At 40.2% G+C, this 20,084-nt stretch overlaps 1 protein-coding gene across 1 annotated transcript; it reads left to right on the plus strand.

Moving 5' to 3' along the window:
- The first annotated feature begins 298 nt into the window (after window positions 1-298).
- LOC131225365 (structural maintenance of chromosomes protein 4-like) lies at window positions 299-19,822 on the plus strand. Its single transcript, XM_058220891.1, has 4 exons — window positions 299-539; window positions 774-881; window positions 2,440-2,674; window positions 19,740-19,822. The coding sequence occupies exons 1-4, from the start codon at window positions 429-431 to the stop codon at window positions 19,820-19,822; spliced, it is 537 nt and encodes a 178-aa protein (XP_058076874.1). The 5' UTR covers window positions 299-428.
- Window positions 19,823-20,084: the final 262 nt, after the last annotated feature.

A 20,084-nucleotide genomic window follows, 5' to 3' on the forward strand; every position in this document is an offset into this window, starting at 1 on the left:
TGCTCAAAATTTTGTATTTTTTTTTTATAAATTAGATTTCAGGTACAATTCCTACAGAATTAGGGAATCTCAAGAATTTGGTTGAGTTGACATTGCAACGTAACATTCTGACTAGTCTAATTCCTCATGCTTCGAGTAATTTGAGAAACCTTACATTGTTGTTGGTCCGATTCCTCCAGGTAAGCTTGCAACACTAATTTGTTTATAACTACAGGTATTTGTGTGGCCTTTTGGATTATTAATAAAATTCCATCATTTAAAAAAATGACACAACTCTATAAATATCTTGGATGATTATAGCTGAAATGAGGATGTTCAGATAGATTAGTGGCAAGATGAGGAGTTTGTTCCTTGTAGGATTTTACAGCTTTGTAAAACTTCTAAGTCTCATGGTGGATGTGGCTACCATATGCTAGTTGTTGTCATTTATGCTGCTTTTGATTCTTGATTCACTTTCTAGTTATTCTGCTTTTGAAGAAGTTCTCCCACATGCTCCAACATTGATGATTGATGTGTTTGGCAATTATGTTATTCAAAAGGTATGATTTTTCTAGAAAAACAATCATTGGCTTCCTTCCATTTTTTTTTCTTTTTTTCCTTTTCCCCGTAAAGATACCTTCAATTCTTTTTCCCCTGCTCATCTGCCCTCCTTTATCTTTTTTTAAAAGGCTGTGGGTTGGTGATTTGGTAGTCTCTATATTTATTCTCATGTTGGTTGTATGAACTCATTCGCCTATGATATAAAAATGCTCGGTTATTGTTTTTCTTTGCAGTTTTTTGATCATGGAAGCCCTGAGCAGAGAAAAGAACTAGCAAATCAGCTTGCTGGCCACATTCAACCTTTGAGCCTTCAGATGTATGGGTGCTGGGTAATTCAAAAGGTATTATTATGGGTCATTTGTTGGGTGGGGCTTGGCATGTACTGTTTTCTTCTTTATACAGACAAATAGTTCTTGGCAGTCGGCTTTTGGACTGTCCTATATACTACTCAACATTGATCAATGCACACACTGTATACTAGACAACTCAATATTTATGAGGATACCAATGACTAATTCTGAATCAATTTGAATTTTCAGGGCCCTACACAATTCAATCTGACTAATCCACGCTTACACATGTTGCCCTTTTTAATGGACGGTATCTGCTTGATTTTATTTTTATTATTATTATAGTTGTTGTGGGATGCAAATATGCTCTGCTTGAATTCATGATGGGAGCTGATTACTTGGGTTTTACCAACCAAAGGGTAAGTGTTAATGCAGATGGACAACATTCTTATGATCTCAGACTAGTTTGAGATCTGTGACTAAGACTCACTAACACAACATCGACACCATATATAGACCAATGTTTCAAAAATTGAACCATAGGCCAACCCATTTCATAAGTAGGAAGAAAATCAGGTGCAATAGAAATGCTTGTTTTGGTTGATTGTAGGAAGATGTGAACCTAATGCTTGAGAATTAGTTTGAGTTAAGAAACACTTTGTAAGATGTCTCATCTGGAGTGCATCCCATTTTTAGTTGTGTTTGGACTGAGCGTTGAGCCCATGTGTTGGAAATGTATGTGCTTGTATTTTTAGATCTTGTTTAATTAATATTACTTCCAAATCTATAAATATACACGAGTGCAAAGAATTCTATGATATGCTTCATGCATTTGTCAAATCATTGTAGTTGTCCGATCAGTGTGATTTGGGCGCTATGGTGTATCCATGATTGGGTCCATAGAATAATCTGGGTCACCATGTGCAATTTGTATTGCACTTTATATTGCTGCCTTGCTGGTTGTATAATAGGTAATTTGCGATATGGATGTATACTTCTAACATGTCTGGATCTTTTTCTTGGAAGTGGATCTAAATGGTGCATAGGTAGCAGTCCTAAATATTTTTTTGTTTATAGTCTAAATTTGGTTTTTTGTCTAATTAGCTAGCAATCAAAGGCCTCAAATATATATTTTTTTAATAACTTGTTAGGCAACAAATGGTTTTTACTAAATCTATTTCATCACTATAGCCTTGTCTCAGCTATTAGGGGCAGCCCGGGCAGGATTCCATGAAAATCTATTTGTTGATCAAATTCCATTGCTGAATACATTGGGTAGTTTGTTGTTCTCTTAACATTAGTCCACTTCTGATTTTTATTTTTTTTCTATTTGAGAATGATTTACTATTGCACATCAGCTCAACAGATCTATGTTGTAATTACAATTATCTATAATAATAATAATTTTTTCATTATAATGCATTCATAATAGTTATCATTGTGGTTACAATTATTCATTATGTGACAGGTTTTCAGGTGAGATGAACGAGTTTCAAAACAAAACAGTCTGCAGTTTTGAGAAAATGGTTATACATGATGCACTTCTTTCACTTTGTCTTTCTTTCCCCCAATGGTCACTCTGATTTATGAATGCCATAACTATTTATAGGATGATGGAATATACGAAGCTGTTGTAGGAAGTGACTTTGTCATTACTAGAGTTGCATTTCGAGACAACTCTTTAAATGTCTACATAAATGATCGTGGAAGTAATTTTATAGAGGTCACTAAGAAATTGAAAGGAAAAGGAGTGGACTTGGACAACAATCGGTTTTTGATTCTTCAGGTGGGTGATGGGCTGATGGCTAAAAAAGGCCATCTTGAAAAATCCATTCATCTTAATGGTTCTTACCATCCGATCCATAGCATGAAAAATGGATGGCCATGTTCATTTATAATAAAAAAATAAAATAGGTCAAATTATCAATTTCAATCATCAATTGGTGGTGTCATCCTCTGTTTGAGTTTTGCTTGTGGTTTTGAAACAATTGCTTGCAATGAATGTTTATGAGCACTAGGTGGCCTATTAATGAAAACGATGTCTCCATCCATAATACGTCTGTTTATGATTTGACCAACTTTCAAATATGTATGTCCTTTTGAACCTTTCCTAATTGCATAAGTGGCTGAGCCATCTCTGTATGTTACACATAATTTGTCATCCACTAGTTTCTGTAAATGAAAATAAGAGGATTGATCTTAACAGTATGGTTGCCATGCACATAGAAAATGCTTGCAATGAATGTTTATGAGTATTAGGTGGCCTATTAATGAAAACAATGTCTCCGTCCATAATACGCTTGTTTATGATTTGACCAACTTTCAAATATGTATGTCCTTTTGAACCTTCCCTAATTGCATAAGTGGCTGAACCATCTCTGTATGTTACACATAATTTGTCATCCACTAGTTTCTATAAATGATCCATGTTGTATGCCGTGACCTTCTCTTCAAATGTGATCTTTGAACAATTTCTAATGGTAAACCGATTTCATGAATCCCTTTATATGCATCCCCAGTAATCACACTACGAGAAGAGAACCCTGATCCCTTCACAATATTTGGTGCAGCCAAACACAGCCTAATTTTGATTTGTATTATTAAGCACCCATGGTTTGGAATTGGCAGGAGATATATGAAACAAGGGAACCTAACCTAAACCTATACTTATAACCTAAACCTATTCTCAAACCCCAAAACCTATAACCTAAACCTTAACCTAAACCTATAACCTATAACCTATAACATGAACCTATAACCTAAACTCAATTCCCTAAACCTTAACCTATAACCTAACCTAAACCTATACTTATAACCTAAACCTATACTTATAAGCTAAACCTATAACCTACAACATTAACGTTAACCTATAACCTAAACCTATACATATAACCTAAACCTAAACTTCTAACCTTAACCTAAACCTATTCTCAAATCCCAAAACCTATACTTATAACCTAAACCTAAACCTTAACTTATAACCTTAACCTATAACCTTAACCTATAACCTATAACCTAAGCCTATACTTATAACCTTAACCTAAACCTATTCTTAAATCCCAAAACCTATAACCTAAACCTAAAACTTAACCTATAACCTATAACCTATACCTATAACCTATAACCTAAACTCAATTCCCTAAACCTTAACCTATAACCTAAACGCAATTCCCTAAACCTTAACCCATAACCTAACCTAAACCTAAACCTAAACCATTAACCTTAACCTAAACCTTAATCTAAACTTATAACCTAAACCTAAACCTAAACTTATAACCTAAACCTATTCTTAAATCCCAAAACCTATAACCTAAACCTAAACCTTAACTTATAACCCAACCTAAACCTAAACTTATAACCTAAACCTATTCTCAAATCCCAAAACTTATAACCTAAACCTAAACCTTAACCTATAACCCAACCTAAACCTATTCTCAAATCCCAAAACTTATAACCTAAACCTAAACCTTAACCTATAACCCAACCTAAACCTATTCTCAAATCCCAAAACTTATAACGTACGTCTCTTGTCAAGAATGCACATGTGTAGTTCATCAAACAATATATTATATGATATCGTGTGCATGATATCTATGCTGTAATTACAGTTATCTATAATAATAATAATTTGTTCATTATAGTGCATTCACAATAGTTATCATTGTGATTACAATTATTCATTATGTGACAGGTTTTCAGGTGAAATGATCAAATTTTAAAACAAAACAGTCTGCGGTTTTGAGAAGCAATTCCTAGGATGTATGTGTATTTCAAGGGCCATTTACACCTTGGAAGCATATAATAGAAGGTAAGGAAAACCCTCGAGTTCCCTTCTTTGAATCATGAAAAGGTATTTGTGATGAATCCCATGCATTGGCAATATTAGGCATGCTCATGAGCAGGACATGTATAATTCCGTAAAAATTGATGAAGCAGACCCGGATGTGCGTCGGAGCTATTCGGATATTGAGCGGGGGTCCCTGAAAAATGGGAACCGCTGTTATGATCATGATGAAGCTGTCCATTTCCTATGGATAATATTAGAGTGGCCTGGCCATTTGGACAGACCGTGTTTATATATTTGGTCGCCATTAATGGAGTAGACTCGGATGTGCATCGGAGCTATCCGGATGAGCAGGGGTCCCTAGAAGATGGGAACCGCTATTATGATCATGATGAATCTGTCCAATTCCTATGAAAAGTATTGAAAAGGCCTGACCAATTGGAGTAGGCCGTGTTTATATCTGTATTTGCAGGGACCACACCCTTATCCTATAACCTAAACCTATTCTTAAATCCCAAAACCTATAACTACAACTTAAACCTTAACCTAAACCTATAACTTATAACCTAAACTCAATTCCCTAAACTTTAACCTACAACCTAACCTAAACCTATACTTATAACCTAAACCTATTCTCAAATCCCAAAACCTATAACCTAAACCTTAACCTAAACCTATAACCTATAACCTATAACATGAACCTTTAACCTAAACTCAATTCCCTAAACCTTAACCTATAACCTAACCTAAACCTATACTTATAACCTAAACCTATACTTATAAGCTAAACCTATAACCTACAACATTAACCTTAACCTATAACCAAAACCTATACATATAACTTAAACCTAAACTTCTAACCTTAACCTAAATCTATTCTCAAATCCCAAAACCTATACTTATAACCTAAACCTAAACCTAAACCTTAACTTATAACCTTAACTTAAACTTATAACCTTAACCTATAACCTTAACCTATAACCTATAACCTAAACCTATACTTATAACCTTAATCTAAACTTCTAACTTTAACCTAAACCTATTCTCAAATCCCAAAACCTATAACCTAAACCTAAAACTTAACCTATAACCTATAACCTATACCTATAGCCTATAACCTAAACTCAATTTCCTAAACCTTAACTTATAACCAAAATGCAATTCCTTAAACCTTAACCCATAACCTAACCTAAACCTAAACCTAAACCTAAACCTATAACCTAAACCTAAACCTAAACCCAAAACCTAAATGTATTCTCAAATCCCTAAACCTAAACCTACACCTAATCCTAATCTCAACTTCCTAACCTAAACCTAAACCTAAACTTGAAAACCCAAACCTAAACCCGATCCCAAATTGTAACGCCTTGAAATTCGGGGGTCAAGCATAACTCAGCTCTCGAGTTTCAAAACATCACTTATACAACATATGTAATGATGGATGTATGTTATCTGTATGAGTACATAAAACATGAAATAGATTAAGCCAAACTACAAACTTAATTCAGGGATAAGTGCAAGTCGCAAGCGGAAGACTTAAAGAAATATATATGAACATGTACAAGTCCCTATGATATGTATACTCTGCCAGGTCATAATTACAAGTGTTTATTTTTTAAATATAAGTATCAAAATGAAATCATCTATTACAAAGAAAACCTAGAATCCCTGTAGATTAGGACACGACTCACATGAACCCGCCTGAGAACTGCATAAAAGAAAACGCGTCCTCGTCATCCTCAAACTCCTGCTCTACCTCAGGGGTCGTGTCATCATCTGCATCTAAGACAGAATCTAGTTGGTGTTGAAACACCGTCCTAGAATATGGGAGTGAGTGATCAACTCAGTGGAATTATACAGTAAAAGTTAACATGTTATCAAATCAATCAAGCAGTAATGATAAGGCAATACAATCAAACACGTCCTAATTACTCTTGTTAATGCAAGAATGTATGTAGAAATGATGCATGCTCTCGCCTGCACTCCCTCAGCGTCTTCATCTTACGGTACGCATGACAGCCTCCCGCAGTGCCAACGACGCCAAAGCACATGCAATGCGGTGCATGAACATGATTACCAAGTTGTTATTAGTCCTTTTCATACAGCTGGATTAGGAAGCGAAGGTACCTTCCTCATATCAATTCTCAAACGGTGATCCATTCTAGGGTCGTCAGTCCAAGACAATCTCACACGATCATATGGTTTTAGGTCGCTGCAAAGGGCTCGTCACCAATCAATGCATGCCTATCATACCTTAGTTACTACCTTAAGGCTTGTCGCCTCAATGCAGTATCAAGGTATGCTTGAGGTCACTACAAAGGGCTCGTCACCAATCAATGTAGGCCGACAGTACGAATATAGTGTCCCATACCACCATAATCGGCTCACGAGTTTGGTGTGCTCACTGGTCACTACGGGGAGGCTCGTCACCCCAGCGTAGGCCGACGACTAGACCACGGTGTCCCAAAACCACCATGCCCGGCTCATGAGTCTTAGCGGATCAAAGTACAATGGTTAACAGGATTGCATTGGTAAGTTTGGTACCCTAGATTCAAACAATAGCATCCATACATGGTGTACATCCACCAGGACAATCGGGTTACTTGACGAGCTCGACTGGCACAAGCGCACGTTGAGTTGAATGGCATAGAGTGCGCAAACACTCCATGTGGCTAAACCATTGCCGACAACCCTAATATGACTCGGGTTCGTCAAACACATCCTACGTGGCAACACGACCTCACCCACAAATTCAAGCTTGTTACCGATTTCCTGGACTATTTCATAGTCTCAGACATCTTTAATTATAACAGATATTCATACTAACAATTTAGAACAGTAATGGAACAACAATTCTAATCATACGGTAAGTGAGCATTTGATGAATATCAACTTAACATGGATTTACACATAAGTAGTGCTTGAATTTAAATAACAAAGAATGAAAATTGCATGTAGGAAATCATACACACCCATAGGATAGTTGAGAATCTCTTCTCAACGCCCGTAAACAGAATAATATATTACACGCTAGATCATTCAGACATTTCTACAAACACTTAAACTACATATTTCAACATACATAACGTATGTTGGTGATAACACACATTTGGACAATTCCTTTTGCCAAGGAGTTGATACACATACAACTAGCACAAATACACGACAATTAATCATGGCAAACACATGTTCGTATATCATACGTAATGCCCGTAAACAGAATAATATATTACACGCTAGATCATTCAGACATTTCTACAAACACTTAAACTACATATTTCAACATACATAACGTATGTTGGTGATAACACACATTTGGACAATTCCTTTTGCCAAGGAGTTGATACACATACAACTAGCACAAATACACGACAATTAATCATGGCAAACACATGTTCGTATATCATACGTATACGATACTTTCTACCTATACATAGAATACACAAATCTCAATATATCTCATATATATCAGGAACGCAATATAAATATCATATTTAACATGTGAAATTACACCCAAAACAATAATAAACCATTAACCGACATTGAAAGCCTTGAAAACCATAACCTATACGAATATAGTCTACACCTTAAACCAGAAAAAGCGCAACAGATCTGATTCAGACGATAAGTCTTCGTCAACAGCGACTAGATAACCTAAGGCATGAATAAAATGAACTACATCAACACTTAGACTATTTTAAGCTCTAAAATAGGTTAGGATTGATTAACTTACCCAAGAATGAACTTAGAATCGCCGGAATCATGATTCAGAAGTGATGGTTTAGGGACGCAGAATAACAGGGAAAAATCTCAAGATGATTCACCGACTTCTCTCTCACTTTCTCTCTCTTTTCCTCTCTCTCTCTCTTAGCTAGGGTTAGAAAATTCGTATGGAATTGAGAGTGAGGGTTTAAAGGTCTTTATATAGGCCTAACATTGATGAAAATAGCCCCAGGGCCAAGGTATACTTAGGTTATAACAAAATCGGGTCTATTTCGATCCAACAGAGCACTTCTAGTGGTCCGTTCTCCACGTGCGGTCGGACTTAAGCTCACTGACCATGGATCTAAGTAAGGCCGAGTTTTTATACCGATCAAATTTACAGATCAGCTGTGGCGGACCAATCTCAATTCAACGGTCACCGAAACTTGATCAGGTCCACAAGCACTATGACATGCCTGAGCCATCTTCACTGATCTGAGGGTAAATTTGGGTCAGAATCCAACGGTCAGAAAGCTTAAAATCGGTGCGCAAGCGACTCGACTCAGATTTCATAAATATATATTTAATTTCTCCACTTTCTCACACTCTTTACTCCGGACTCAAGCAACTCGACTCAGGACATCATCTGGAGTTAATTTTTGAGGTGATGGTCAAGCCTAATGAGGTGATCATAATTGTCTAAGATCATCGCTATCGGACTTTCGACGCGCGGTCCAGGTCCGATACAAAGTTTCCAAGTACTCCCGAGAGCAACTGGATTTAGCGTTGAATCCTAGATTTTAGAGTAACATAGCGCTAACGATTCTACAGGTTTTGAGTCCTGCAGATCAAATTTAAAGTGATTGGTGCTAATTTCACAAGCAATTGAGTTTTAACGCTAATTAACCCACATTTAACTTCTAAGGAATTTGAGGTAGTACTCGGGTCTTTGCATGAAATTTTTCGGGTCATTACAATCTACCCCCCTAAAAGAAAATTTTCATCCCTGAAATTCGTACCTTCTCTTACTCCTCAAGGATCTGAGGGTAGCTCTTTCTGACCGCAGCTTTAGTCTCCCAAGTAGCCTCTTCTTCACTATGTTACGTCCATAGTACTTTCACAAGAGGGATGATCTTGCTACGCAATACCTACTCCTTCCTGTCTAGGATACGTGTTAGTCGTAGTACATATGTGGCATCCCGCTGAACTGCACCTGCTCCCAACTGATAATATGCGAAGGATCAGGAACGTACTTCTTCAGCATAGAAACATGAAATATGTTATGCACGCCCGCAAGTGGTGTGGGCAAAGCAAGGCGGTATGCTACCGCTCCCACTCGATCCAGTATTTGAAATGGACTAATAAATCTCAGTGTGAGCTTCCCCTTCTTACCGAACTGCAGGACTCCCTTCATAGGGGAAACCTTAAGAAATATTGGTCTCCAACTTCAAACTCAAGCGGTCGTTGCCTCGTATCAGCGTAACTCTTTTGCCTGCTTTTGGCTGTCAGAAGTCGACGTCGAATAACGTCAACTTTCTCTGAAGTCGCCTGTATCAACTCTGGGCCAATCAAACTACGCTCGTCAACTTTTGCCCAGTAATGCGGTGCTCTACATGGGCGGCCATACAATGCCTCGTGGGGAGCCATGCCGATACTCGCCTGGAAGCTGTTGTTATATGCGAACTCTGCATAAGGGAGAACTCATCCCAACTGTTCTTGAAATTCAAAACACAAGCTTGCAACATGTCTTTCAGAATCTGATTCACACGTTTCGTCTGCCCGTCTGTCTGCAGATGAAACGTGGTGCTGAATTTCAATTTCACACCCATCGCTTCTTGGATACGAGTCTAGAAGATAGATGTGAATCGCGTGTCCCTGTCAGACACAATCTCCAAGGGAATCTGTGTAGACGTACAATCTCCTTGATATACAACCTAGCCAACTCGTCTGGAGAGTTTGTGACTCTAATCGGTAAGAAATGAGCCGACTTCGTCAATCGGTTGACGATCACCCAAATAGAGTCATGTCTCGTCCTTGTTCTCGGTAGCCCTGAAATAAAATTCATAAAGATGAAGTCCCAACTCCATTCTGCTATGGGCATGGGCTGAAGCAGTCCATGAGGTCGGCGATGCTCTGCTTTGACTTGGTGGCACATGAGACAATGAGATACGAACTCAGCAATGTGAACCTTTATGTTGTCCCACCAATAAGATCTCCTCATATCTTAATACATTTTCGTGCTACCAGGATGCATCGCAAGCTTAGAATTATGGGCTGACTCGAGAACCTCCCGTCTCAAGTCAGGAATGTCTGGGACACATAGCCGGCCATAATATCTTAGGCCCCCATCTGAACCAACACTCTACTCGAAGTTCTCATCTGTACTAACCCGCTCTCTCATCTTCGCCAATAGCTCATCATCTGCTTGAGCTGCAATGATCCTCTCATCAACGAGGGGCTGTACTCGAATGTGTGTGATAACATCATACGGCTCTTCTACCATAAGTTTCTGCTCAAAGTCTCACACAAACTCCATCATGTCCCATTCTGCTATCATTAGAGGAGCCGCAAACTCTATAACCTTCTTGCGACTCAACGCATCTGCCACAAGGTTTGCCTTGCCCGGATGGTAAGAAACATCGAACTGAAAGTCTTTCAATGTTTCCATCCATCGGTGTTGCCTCATATTCAAGTCACGCTGCGTGAAGATATACTTAAGGCTCTTGTGGTCGCAAAAGAGTTCGAACTCCTCTCCGTAGAGGTAATGTCTCCAGAGCTTTAATGCGAAAATGACAGCTGCCAACTCCAGGTCATGTGTAGGGTAATTCTCTTCGTGTTTCCTCAACTGTCTCGAGGCATATGCAATCACCCTGTCCTTCTGCATAAGGACACAACCCAGACCGATGCGAGAGGCGTCAGTATATATCGTATACTTAACCCCTTGCTCTGACAATACTAGCACAGGGGCGGACATCAACTTGTCCTTCAGCTCCTGAAAAGCTATTTCCGCCTTTTCATTCTAAGCAAACTTCAAGTCTTTCCATGTCAACTGAGACAATGGTCTGGCTATCTTCGAGAAGTCTCGTATGAAATGTCGATAATAGCCTGCTAGACCTAGAAAGCTTCTCACCTCAGTAATCGAACCAGGCTTCTTCCAGTCCTGAACTGCAGCTACCTTAGCGAGATCGATTGCTATCCCTTCCTTGGACACCACATGTCCTAGGAACTTGACTTCCTCTTTCTAGAAATCACATTTCTTAAACTGCGTAAAAAGTTGATTCTTCTTGAGAGTATCCAAGACCGCTCTTAAGTGCTCCTCATGCTCTTCCCGACTCGCAGAGTATATCAAAATGTCATCGATAAAGACAATGATGAATCGAAATATAAATGGCCAAAATACCCTGTTCATCAGATCCATGAACACGGCTGGTGCATTCATAAGACCGAACGACATCACAAGGAACTCATAATGGCCGAAACTAGTCTTGAATGCGGTCTTCTGCACGTCCTCATTCTTGACGCACAACTGATGATACCCTAACTGCAGATCAACCTTTGAAAAGTACCGTGCCCCCTTCAACTGATCAAATAGATCATCGATCCTGGGCAAGGGATACTTATTCTTCACAGTCACCTGATTTAACTTGCGATAATCTATACATAATCGCAAGGAACCATCCTCTTCTTGACAAACAGAACAGGTGCTCCCCAAGGAGACACACTAGGTCGAATGAAACCTAACTTCAACAAGCCATTTATCTGCTTCCTCAATTCCTCCATTTCACTTGGAGGCATGCGATTGGTGGGCAAAGAAATAGGTGTCACACCAGGCATGAGATCGATAGTAAAATTAATCTCGCGCCGAGGGGGTAATCCAGGAATCGACTCGAATAAATCTTTAGAATCCCAAACTACTGGCATGCTTTCAAGCGCCGAACTAGCAATACTCTCTAACAGAGAAGTATAATAACCAAAACGGAAAGGGCAATCTTTAGAATCCCAAACTACTGGCGTGCTTTCAACCAAGAAATGGTGTACTCGGAAAGTCAGATCGCGGTCTGGGAACCATAGGTGCTCGCATATGGGATGACTTGTCCCCATCCTGCTCAGCTCGTAGGGACATGCTCACCAACTCAGCATAAGAAGATATGCTAGCACAACACATCTTCGATCGAATCTCAAGCCTCAACCCCTCAGAAAAATACCGCATCCGCATCGGCTGATCACCTAGAAGCAATGGAGCATAACGACCCAGCTTAGTAAACCGGTTCTCATACTCAGTCACCGACATCCCTCGTTGATGGAGGCGAAGGAACTCACTCTCCTTTTCATGTCGGTAAGTGACCGAGAAATACTTCTCATGGAAGCGTGCCTCAAACGCCTGCCACGTCCACTCAAAACCCTTCGCAACTGTGCGGAGAACAGTGTCCCACCATAAACTGGCCTCCTTTTCAAACATGAAGGAGGGAAGCTCGACCTGCTCAACCTCGGAACAGTGAAGCGGCCTTAGTATCTTAGAGATGCGGTCAATCCAGTACTCGGCCTCCTTGGGTCTATGAGAACCCGCAAATGTGGGAGGTCGTAAGCGTTGGAATCACTCAAATGTGCCGCTCGCACTAGTGTTCCCAGATGGGTGCATAGGTGAAGCAGGTGGAGTTGCCCCCATCGACTGAGTAAAGATGCCGGCCATGGAAGATAAAAATTACTGCTACTGCTGCTACTGCTATATCAACAACATCATCTGTTCAAGCCTATCAGGAGGCAGAGCGGACAAAGATGCATGAGGCGTCAACGCAGATGCATGGTTCAGCTCAAGAACCGAAGGCGTGATTGGTGTAGCCATGGGTGGTACCATAGGAGTCAGCCCAGCAGTGGGGCCAGTAGCTGGCCGAGAGTCCAACCCAACACCAAATTGAGATGGGCCCGACTGTGGATCCGTCTGGCTATCTCCTAAGGGGGAAACTCCGGCAAGCGACTCACCCAAAGAGAGATGGGTCGAAGTCTTCAAACCCTTAGGAGGCATACCCTACATTCAAGAGAGGATGCAACCTGTGAGATTCAACATCCACATAATCCACTCACACAAAATTTACATCACAACTCAAGAAAAAACAACATGCATTCCATTTAACAAAATTGTCGTAATACAAAAGTGCAGCATTACATGGTTCACGACAGAGAAAGCATGTGAGCTCATACATCTTAAGCTTCAAACCATAAAATAACTTCTAAACTACTACGCCTATAACGGCTACACATAGCAACAAGTAAATAAATAGAGCAAGGGACAGCTACATCTACAACTACTCATCAGAATCAAGAGATGGAGGAGGGGCACCCTTATCCTACAGGCAACACAGGATAGACTTCAGCGTTCGAGACATCTTCTTGAACTTATGTTTCACGAGGCCTCGAAGATCCATAATATCCTGGCGTAGGACAGCCTGACCCTCCTCAAGTTGAGCTATATAGGCATCCCTAATGGCCTGATCTGTGCCCGGCTCTGGTGCCACAGGAGGAGAACTCTCACTTGTGTCCCAGGCCTCTACTTCTTCCTCGTCCTGCTCTTTTTCTTCTTCTATCTCAGCTCCACCTTCGCCATTATTCTCTTCCTCATCTCTCTCAGTCTCATCATCACTTTCTTCAAGTGAGGCTTGTCGTCGATGAGGCCCAATGTCCATCTGATTAAGGGTCATCTCATTAATGTAACGAACAGGTACTGACTTTTCTGTCCTAAGCTTGTAGCCAAACTCATGTGTAAGCTTACAAATGAGTCGGCCAAATGAGAGCGATTCGGTCGTCCTATTCGAACGAGCGATAAGGATTATCTGACGCAAGATGTACGTTGGCACACATAGCTTCTCTCCTTGCTTCACCTGATACAGAAAATCTACCATCAGGCGCGTACACTCGCTAAGGTTACTCCACCTTGGATAAACATTGAATGTGCACATATGGTGAAGCAAGCGGAAGTTGTCCGTCATGTTGGTAGCTAAAAGGCTTCTATTAGGCTGCCATTCGACTAGACGACCACACAGGAACAGCGTGCGGCGATCCCTCTCGCTCGTACTACTCAGATTCTTCTCACTAGCATGAACCTCGCCAAGCGGCACGTTCAGAAGTCGGGATATTAAAGTGACGTTGATCGTGGCCTCCCGATCTCTTCCCCAAGGGATCTTGAACTGCAATGGCTCCAGCGAAGGTTCCTGAATATGGGCGTAAAAAGCTCGGACAGTACTCACATTGGCGCGGTATTCACCCTCGAATAGGGGACACTAACCGGCCCCTTCCAGGCGCTCCAATAAGAGAAATTCACCAAATAGCCTCGGATCTACATGAGCTTCAAAAAGGACTCTACGGCCTTCATAAACTCCATGAGATAGCTCCGCCAATAAGGTTCTTCCAACAGGAGACTATGGATTAAGGTCCCACTTTGTCTGAAACTCTCGAGTGGCGGTCGTGCTCACGGCTGCACCTCTCGGCCTCCGTGCACGGGTTGGGCGGCTAGGCCCGAATTCATCAACGGGAGCTCTTTTCTTCCCCATGAAAGAGAGAATGGAGAAAATGAAAAATATGGCCATAACAAACTCGAATAAGGCCATGGAAAATGAGAGAAAAGAGGAAAATGAGAAGAATGGTGAGGCTTCCATGAATTTGAGACTTAAAGGAAGGATTTAAGCGCTCAAATGGAAAGAAAAGAGAGGGAAAATAGTAGTGGAGATGGGTTTTGAGATGGGTAGGATGGGGATGCATGAAAATGGAAGAAGAAAGGATTTGGGGAGGGATTTTTGTGGGGTTTTGAGAGAAATTTCAAGAAAAGGGAAGCTTGGAGGGTGGCTTTGTGAAGGAAGGAGGGTTTAGAAGGGGTTTTAATCGTACAACCCTGAATGAGTAGGCCACACTAGACCCCACATGTGTCGGCCCGAGCCGGCCCGCTGAGCGGCGAGGGCTCGCCGAACTGGCGAGGTCATCACCAGTGTTTGGACAGTCCGGCGATGACTCCCCATTTGGGCAAGGTCCTCCTGGCCCCTAAGCTCAAAAAAGATGTGGGTCTCCCCTGGGTTCCCCTGGAATTGCCCCGATTGGGCCCTTAGTCCAATTCGACGCTTCTCGGGCCACTAGGAATAGAATCTGATACAAATACACTATTACCGTCTTTTTAATGGCTAAAAAGGGATAATACACCGTCTAAACTCGTCAATGGACGGTCTAGAAGAGATTTGGGTCGCTGTGTGGGATTAGGAGTGTGCACGGACTCGATCTCGGTGATCGTTTTCAGTCAAATTTCGTCGATAAGAGCAACTGGAAAACCTACACTGATTCTAGAATAAGCTCGCACCCTCCTACACTAAGGTGGCATTAGCGTGTGTTGTGTGACCATAACCTAGGTCCGGTTTAATCCAAATCATACTTTGATACCAACTTGTAACGCCCTGAAATTCGGGGGTTGAGCATAACTCAGCTCCCGAGTTTTAAAACATCACTTATGCAACATATGTAATGATGGATGTATGTTGTTTATATGAGTATATAAAACATGGAATAGATTAAGCCAAACTACAAACTTAATTCAGGGATAAGTGCAAGTCGCAAGCGGAAGACTTAAAGAAATATATATAAACATGTACAAGTCCCTGTGATATGTATGCTCTGCCAGGTCATAATTACAAGTGTTTGTTTTCAAAATATAAGTATCAAAATAAAATCATCTATTATAAAGAAAACCTAGAATCCCTGTAGATTAGGACACGGCGCACATGAACCCGCCTGAGAACTGCATAAAAGAAAACGCGTCTTCGTCATCCTCATACTCCTACTCTGCCTCAGGGGTCGTGTCATCATCTGCATCTAAGACAGAGTCTGGTTGGTGTTGAAACACCGTCCCAGAATGTGGGAGTGAGTGATCAACTCAGTGGAACTATACAGTAAAAGTTAACATGTTATCAAATCAATCAAGCAGTAATGATAAGGCAATACAATCAAACACATCCTAATTACTCTTGTTAATGCAAGGATGTATATAGAAATGATGCATGCTCTCGCCTACACTCCCTCAGCGTCTTACGGTACATGACAACCTCCCGCAGTGCCAACGACGCCAAAGCACATGCAATGCGGTGCATGAACATGATTACTAAGTTGTTATTAGTCCTTTTCATACAGCAGGATTGGGAAACTAAGGTACCTTCCTCATATTAATTCTCAAACGGTGATCCATTCTAGGGTCGTCAGTCCAAGACAATCTCACACGATCATATGGTTCTAGGTCACCGCAAAGGGCTCATTACCAATCAATGCATGCTTATCATACCTTAGTTACTACCTTAAGGCTCGTCGCCTTAATGCAGTATTAAGGTATGCTCGAGGTCACTACAAAAGGGCTCGTTACAAATCAATGTAGGCTGACAGCACGAATATAGTGTCCCATACCACCATAAACGGCTCATGAGTCTGGTGTGCTCACTGGTCACTACGGGGAGGCTCGTCACCCCATCGTAGGCCGACAGCTCGACCACGGTGTCCCGTACTACCATGCCCGGCTCATGAGTCTTAACGGATCAAAGTACAATGGTTAACGGGATTGCATTGGTAAGTTTGGTACCCTAGATTCAAACAATTGCGTCCATACATGGTGTACACCATCGGCACAATTGGGTTACTTGACGAGCTCGACTAGCATGAGCGCACATTGAGTTGAACGACATAGAGTGCGCAAACACTCCGTGTGGCTAAACCACTGCCGACAACCCTAATACGACTCGGGTTCGTCAAACACGTCCTACGTGGTGAAAATGACCTCAGCCACAAATTCAAGCTTGTTACCGATTTCCTAGACTATTTCATAGTCCCAACCATCTTCAATTATAATAGATATTCATACTAACAATTTAGAACAGTAATGGAACAACAATTCTAATCATACAGTATGTGAGCATTTGATGAATATCAACTTAACATGAATTTACACATAAGTAGTGCTTGAATTTAAACAACAAAGAATGGAAATTGCATGTAGGAAATCATACACACCCATAGGATAGTTGAGAATCTCTTCTCAACGCCCGTAAACAGAATAATATATTACACGCTAGATCATTCAGACATTTCTACAAACACTTAAACTACATATTTCAACATACATGACGTATGTTGGTGATAACACACATTTGGACAATTCCTTTTGCCAAGGAGTTGATACATATACAACTAGCACAAATACACGACAATTAATCATGGTAAACACATGTTCGTATATCATACGTATACGATACTTTCTACCTATACATAGAATACATAATCTCAATATATCTCATATATATCAGGAACGCAATATAAACATCGCATTTAGCATGTGAAATTACACCCACAACAATAATAAACCCTTAACCGACATTGAAAGCCTTGAAAACCATAACCTATACGAATATAGTTCGTACCTTAAACTAGAAAAAGCACAACAGATCTGATTCAGACGATAAGTCTTCGTCAACGGCGACTAGATAACATAAGGCATGAATAAAATGAACTACATCAACACTTAGACTATTCTAAGCTCTAAAACAGGTTAGGGTTGATTGACTTACCCAAGAATGAACTTAGAATCGCCGGAATCATGATTCAGAAGTGATGGTTTAGGGGCGCAGAATAACAGGGAAGAATCTCAAGATGATTCATCGACTTCTCTCTCACTTTCTCTCTTTTCCTCTCTCTCTCTTAGCTAGGGTTAGAAAATTCGTATGGAATTGAGAGTGAGGGTTTAAAGGTCTTTATATAGGCCTAACATTGATGAAAATAGCCCTAGGGCCAAGGTATACTTAGGTTATAACCAAATCGGGTCTATTTCGGTCTAACGGAGCACTTCTAGTGGTCCTTTCTCCACGTGCGGTCGGACCTAAGCTCATTGACTATGGATCTAGGTCAAGCTGAGTTTTTGTACCGATCGGATTTACAGATCAGCCCTGGCTGACCAATATTAATTCAACGGTCACCGAAACTCAATCAGGTCTACAAGCATTATAAACTTGCTTGGGCTATCTTCCCTGATCCGAGGGTAAATTTGGGTCAGAATCTAATGGTCAGAAAGCTTAGAATCAGCGCTCAAGCGACACGACTCAGATTTCACAAATATATATTTAATTTCTCCGCTTTCTCACATTCTTTACTCTGGACTCAAGCAAATCGACTCAGGACATCATTTGGACTTAATTTTTGAGGTGATGGTCAAGCCCAACAAGGTGATCATAATTGTCTAAGATCATCGCTATCGGACCTTAACCTATAACCTAAAACCTAAACCTAAACCTAAAAACTAAATGTATTCTTAAATCCCTAAACCTAAACCTACATCTAATCCTAATCTCAACTCTCAAACCTAAACCTAAACCTAAACTTAAAAACCCAAACCTAAACCTGATCCCGAACCCGAACCCCATTGCCTAAAGCTAAACCTTAACTTATTCTCAATTCCCTAAACCTATAGCTTATAACCTAAACCTAAACCTTAACCTAAACTTAAACCTAAACCTTAACCTATACTTATAACCTTAACCTAAACCAAAACCTATGACCTAAAACCTTAACCTATAACCTATAACCTAAACCTAAACCTAAACCTTAACCTAAAACTTAAAACCTAAACCTAAAACCTAAATGTATTCTCAAATCCCTAAACCTAAAACTTCACCTAATACTAATCTCAACTCCCTAACCTAAATCTAAACCTAAACTTGAAAACCCAAACATAAACCCGAACTCGAACCCGAACCCGATTTCCTAAACCTAAACCTTAACCTATAGCCTAAACCTTAACCTATAACCTATAACCTAAACTCAATTCCCTAAACCTTAACCTATAACCTAACCTAAACCTAAACCTATAACCTAAACCTAAACCTAAACCTAAATGTAAAACTTAAACCTAAACCTAAAATGTAAAACCTAAACCTAAACCTAAAACGTAAATGTATTCTCAAATCCCTAAACCTACAACTGGAGTCACAAACACCAATAGGGAGAATCTTTCGGCGATTTCACAACCCGCTTGGTGTGTACCTAAGTTTGTACTTGGGTCATGTTATTTACAACATCTGAATTTCTTCTAGCCATACTTGCAACTTGAATTATTTCATGGTTTTGGGATCTGAAATTTAGCAAATGTCTAACCATTTTTAGAAGAACACTACCACAGAAAATTTCTATATTAGCAGTGTCTTAATGCTTGGTTTTGCCCCATTTTCATCTATATATCATTCCTGGGGCAACTAATAGAAAATTTGAACGGTTCTATACCGACAAAGTAAGTATACGTTAAGTTTCCTCTTGTCCTATGCAGGGCTTTGACAAACTGAAAGAGATAGTTGAGAAGTGGGAGGGCATAATAAAGACACCAACATGATTTAATCTAAAGTTTTTTGTTGACAAAGACACTTATGAAGCCATGGATGAACTTACAAAGTTGCAGAACAAGACTGCTCATAAGCTGGCCATGGAAGTCATCCGCAACTGAAATGAAAGTGTTTCTCTTGCCTTGCTTCAATCTGAGGCAGCTCATATGAGGCAAGAATGGTTCTTGGTTCACCATTGCTGAATGGTCTTGTAACTCTTCACCATTAGTAATTGCTTCAATCTGAGGCAGCTCATATGTGATTGTAATTGAATGAATGAATGATTATGCAGATGATAATTCAATGAATGAATGATTGTAATTGAATGAATGAATGATTATGCATGTGGTAATTGAATGAATGAATGAATGATTATAATTTTTT

Source organism: Magnolia sinica, chromosome 2, assembly GCF_029962835.1.
Source record: "Magnolia sinica isolate HGM2019 chromosome 2, MsV1, whole genome shotgun sequence".
Classification (NCBI taxonomy): Eukaryota; Viridiplantae; Streptophyta; class Magnoliopsida; order Magnoliales; family Magnoliaceae; genus Magnolia; species Magnolia sinica.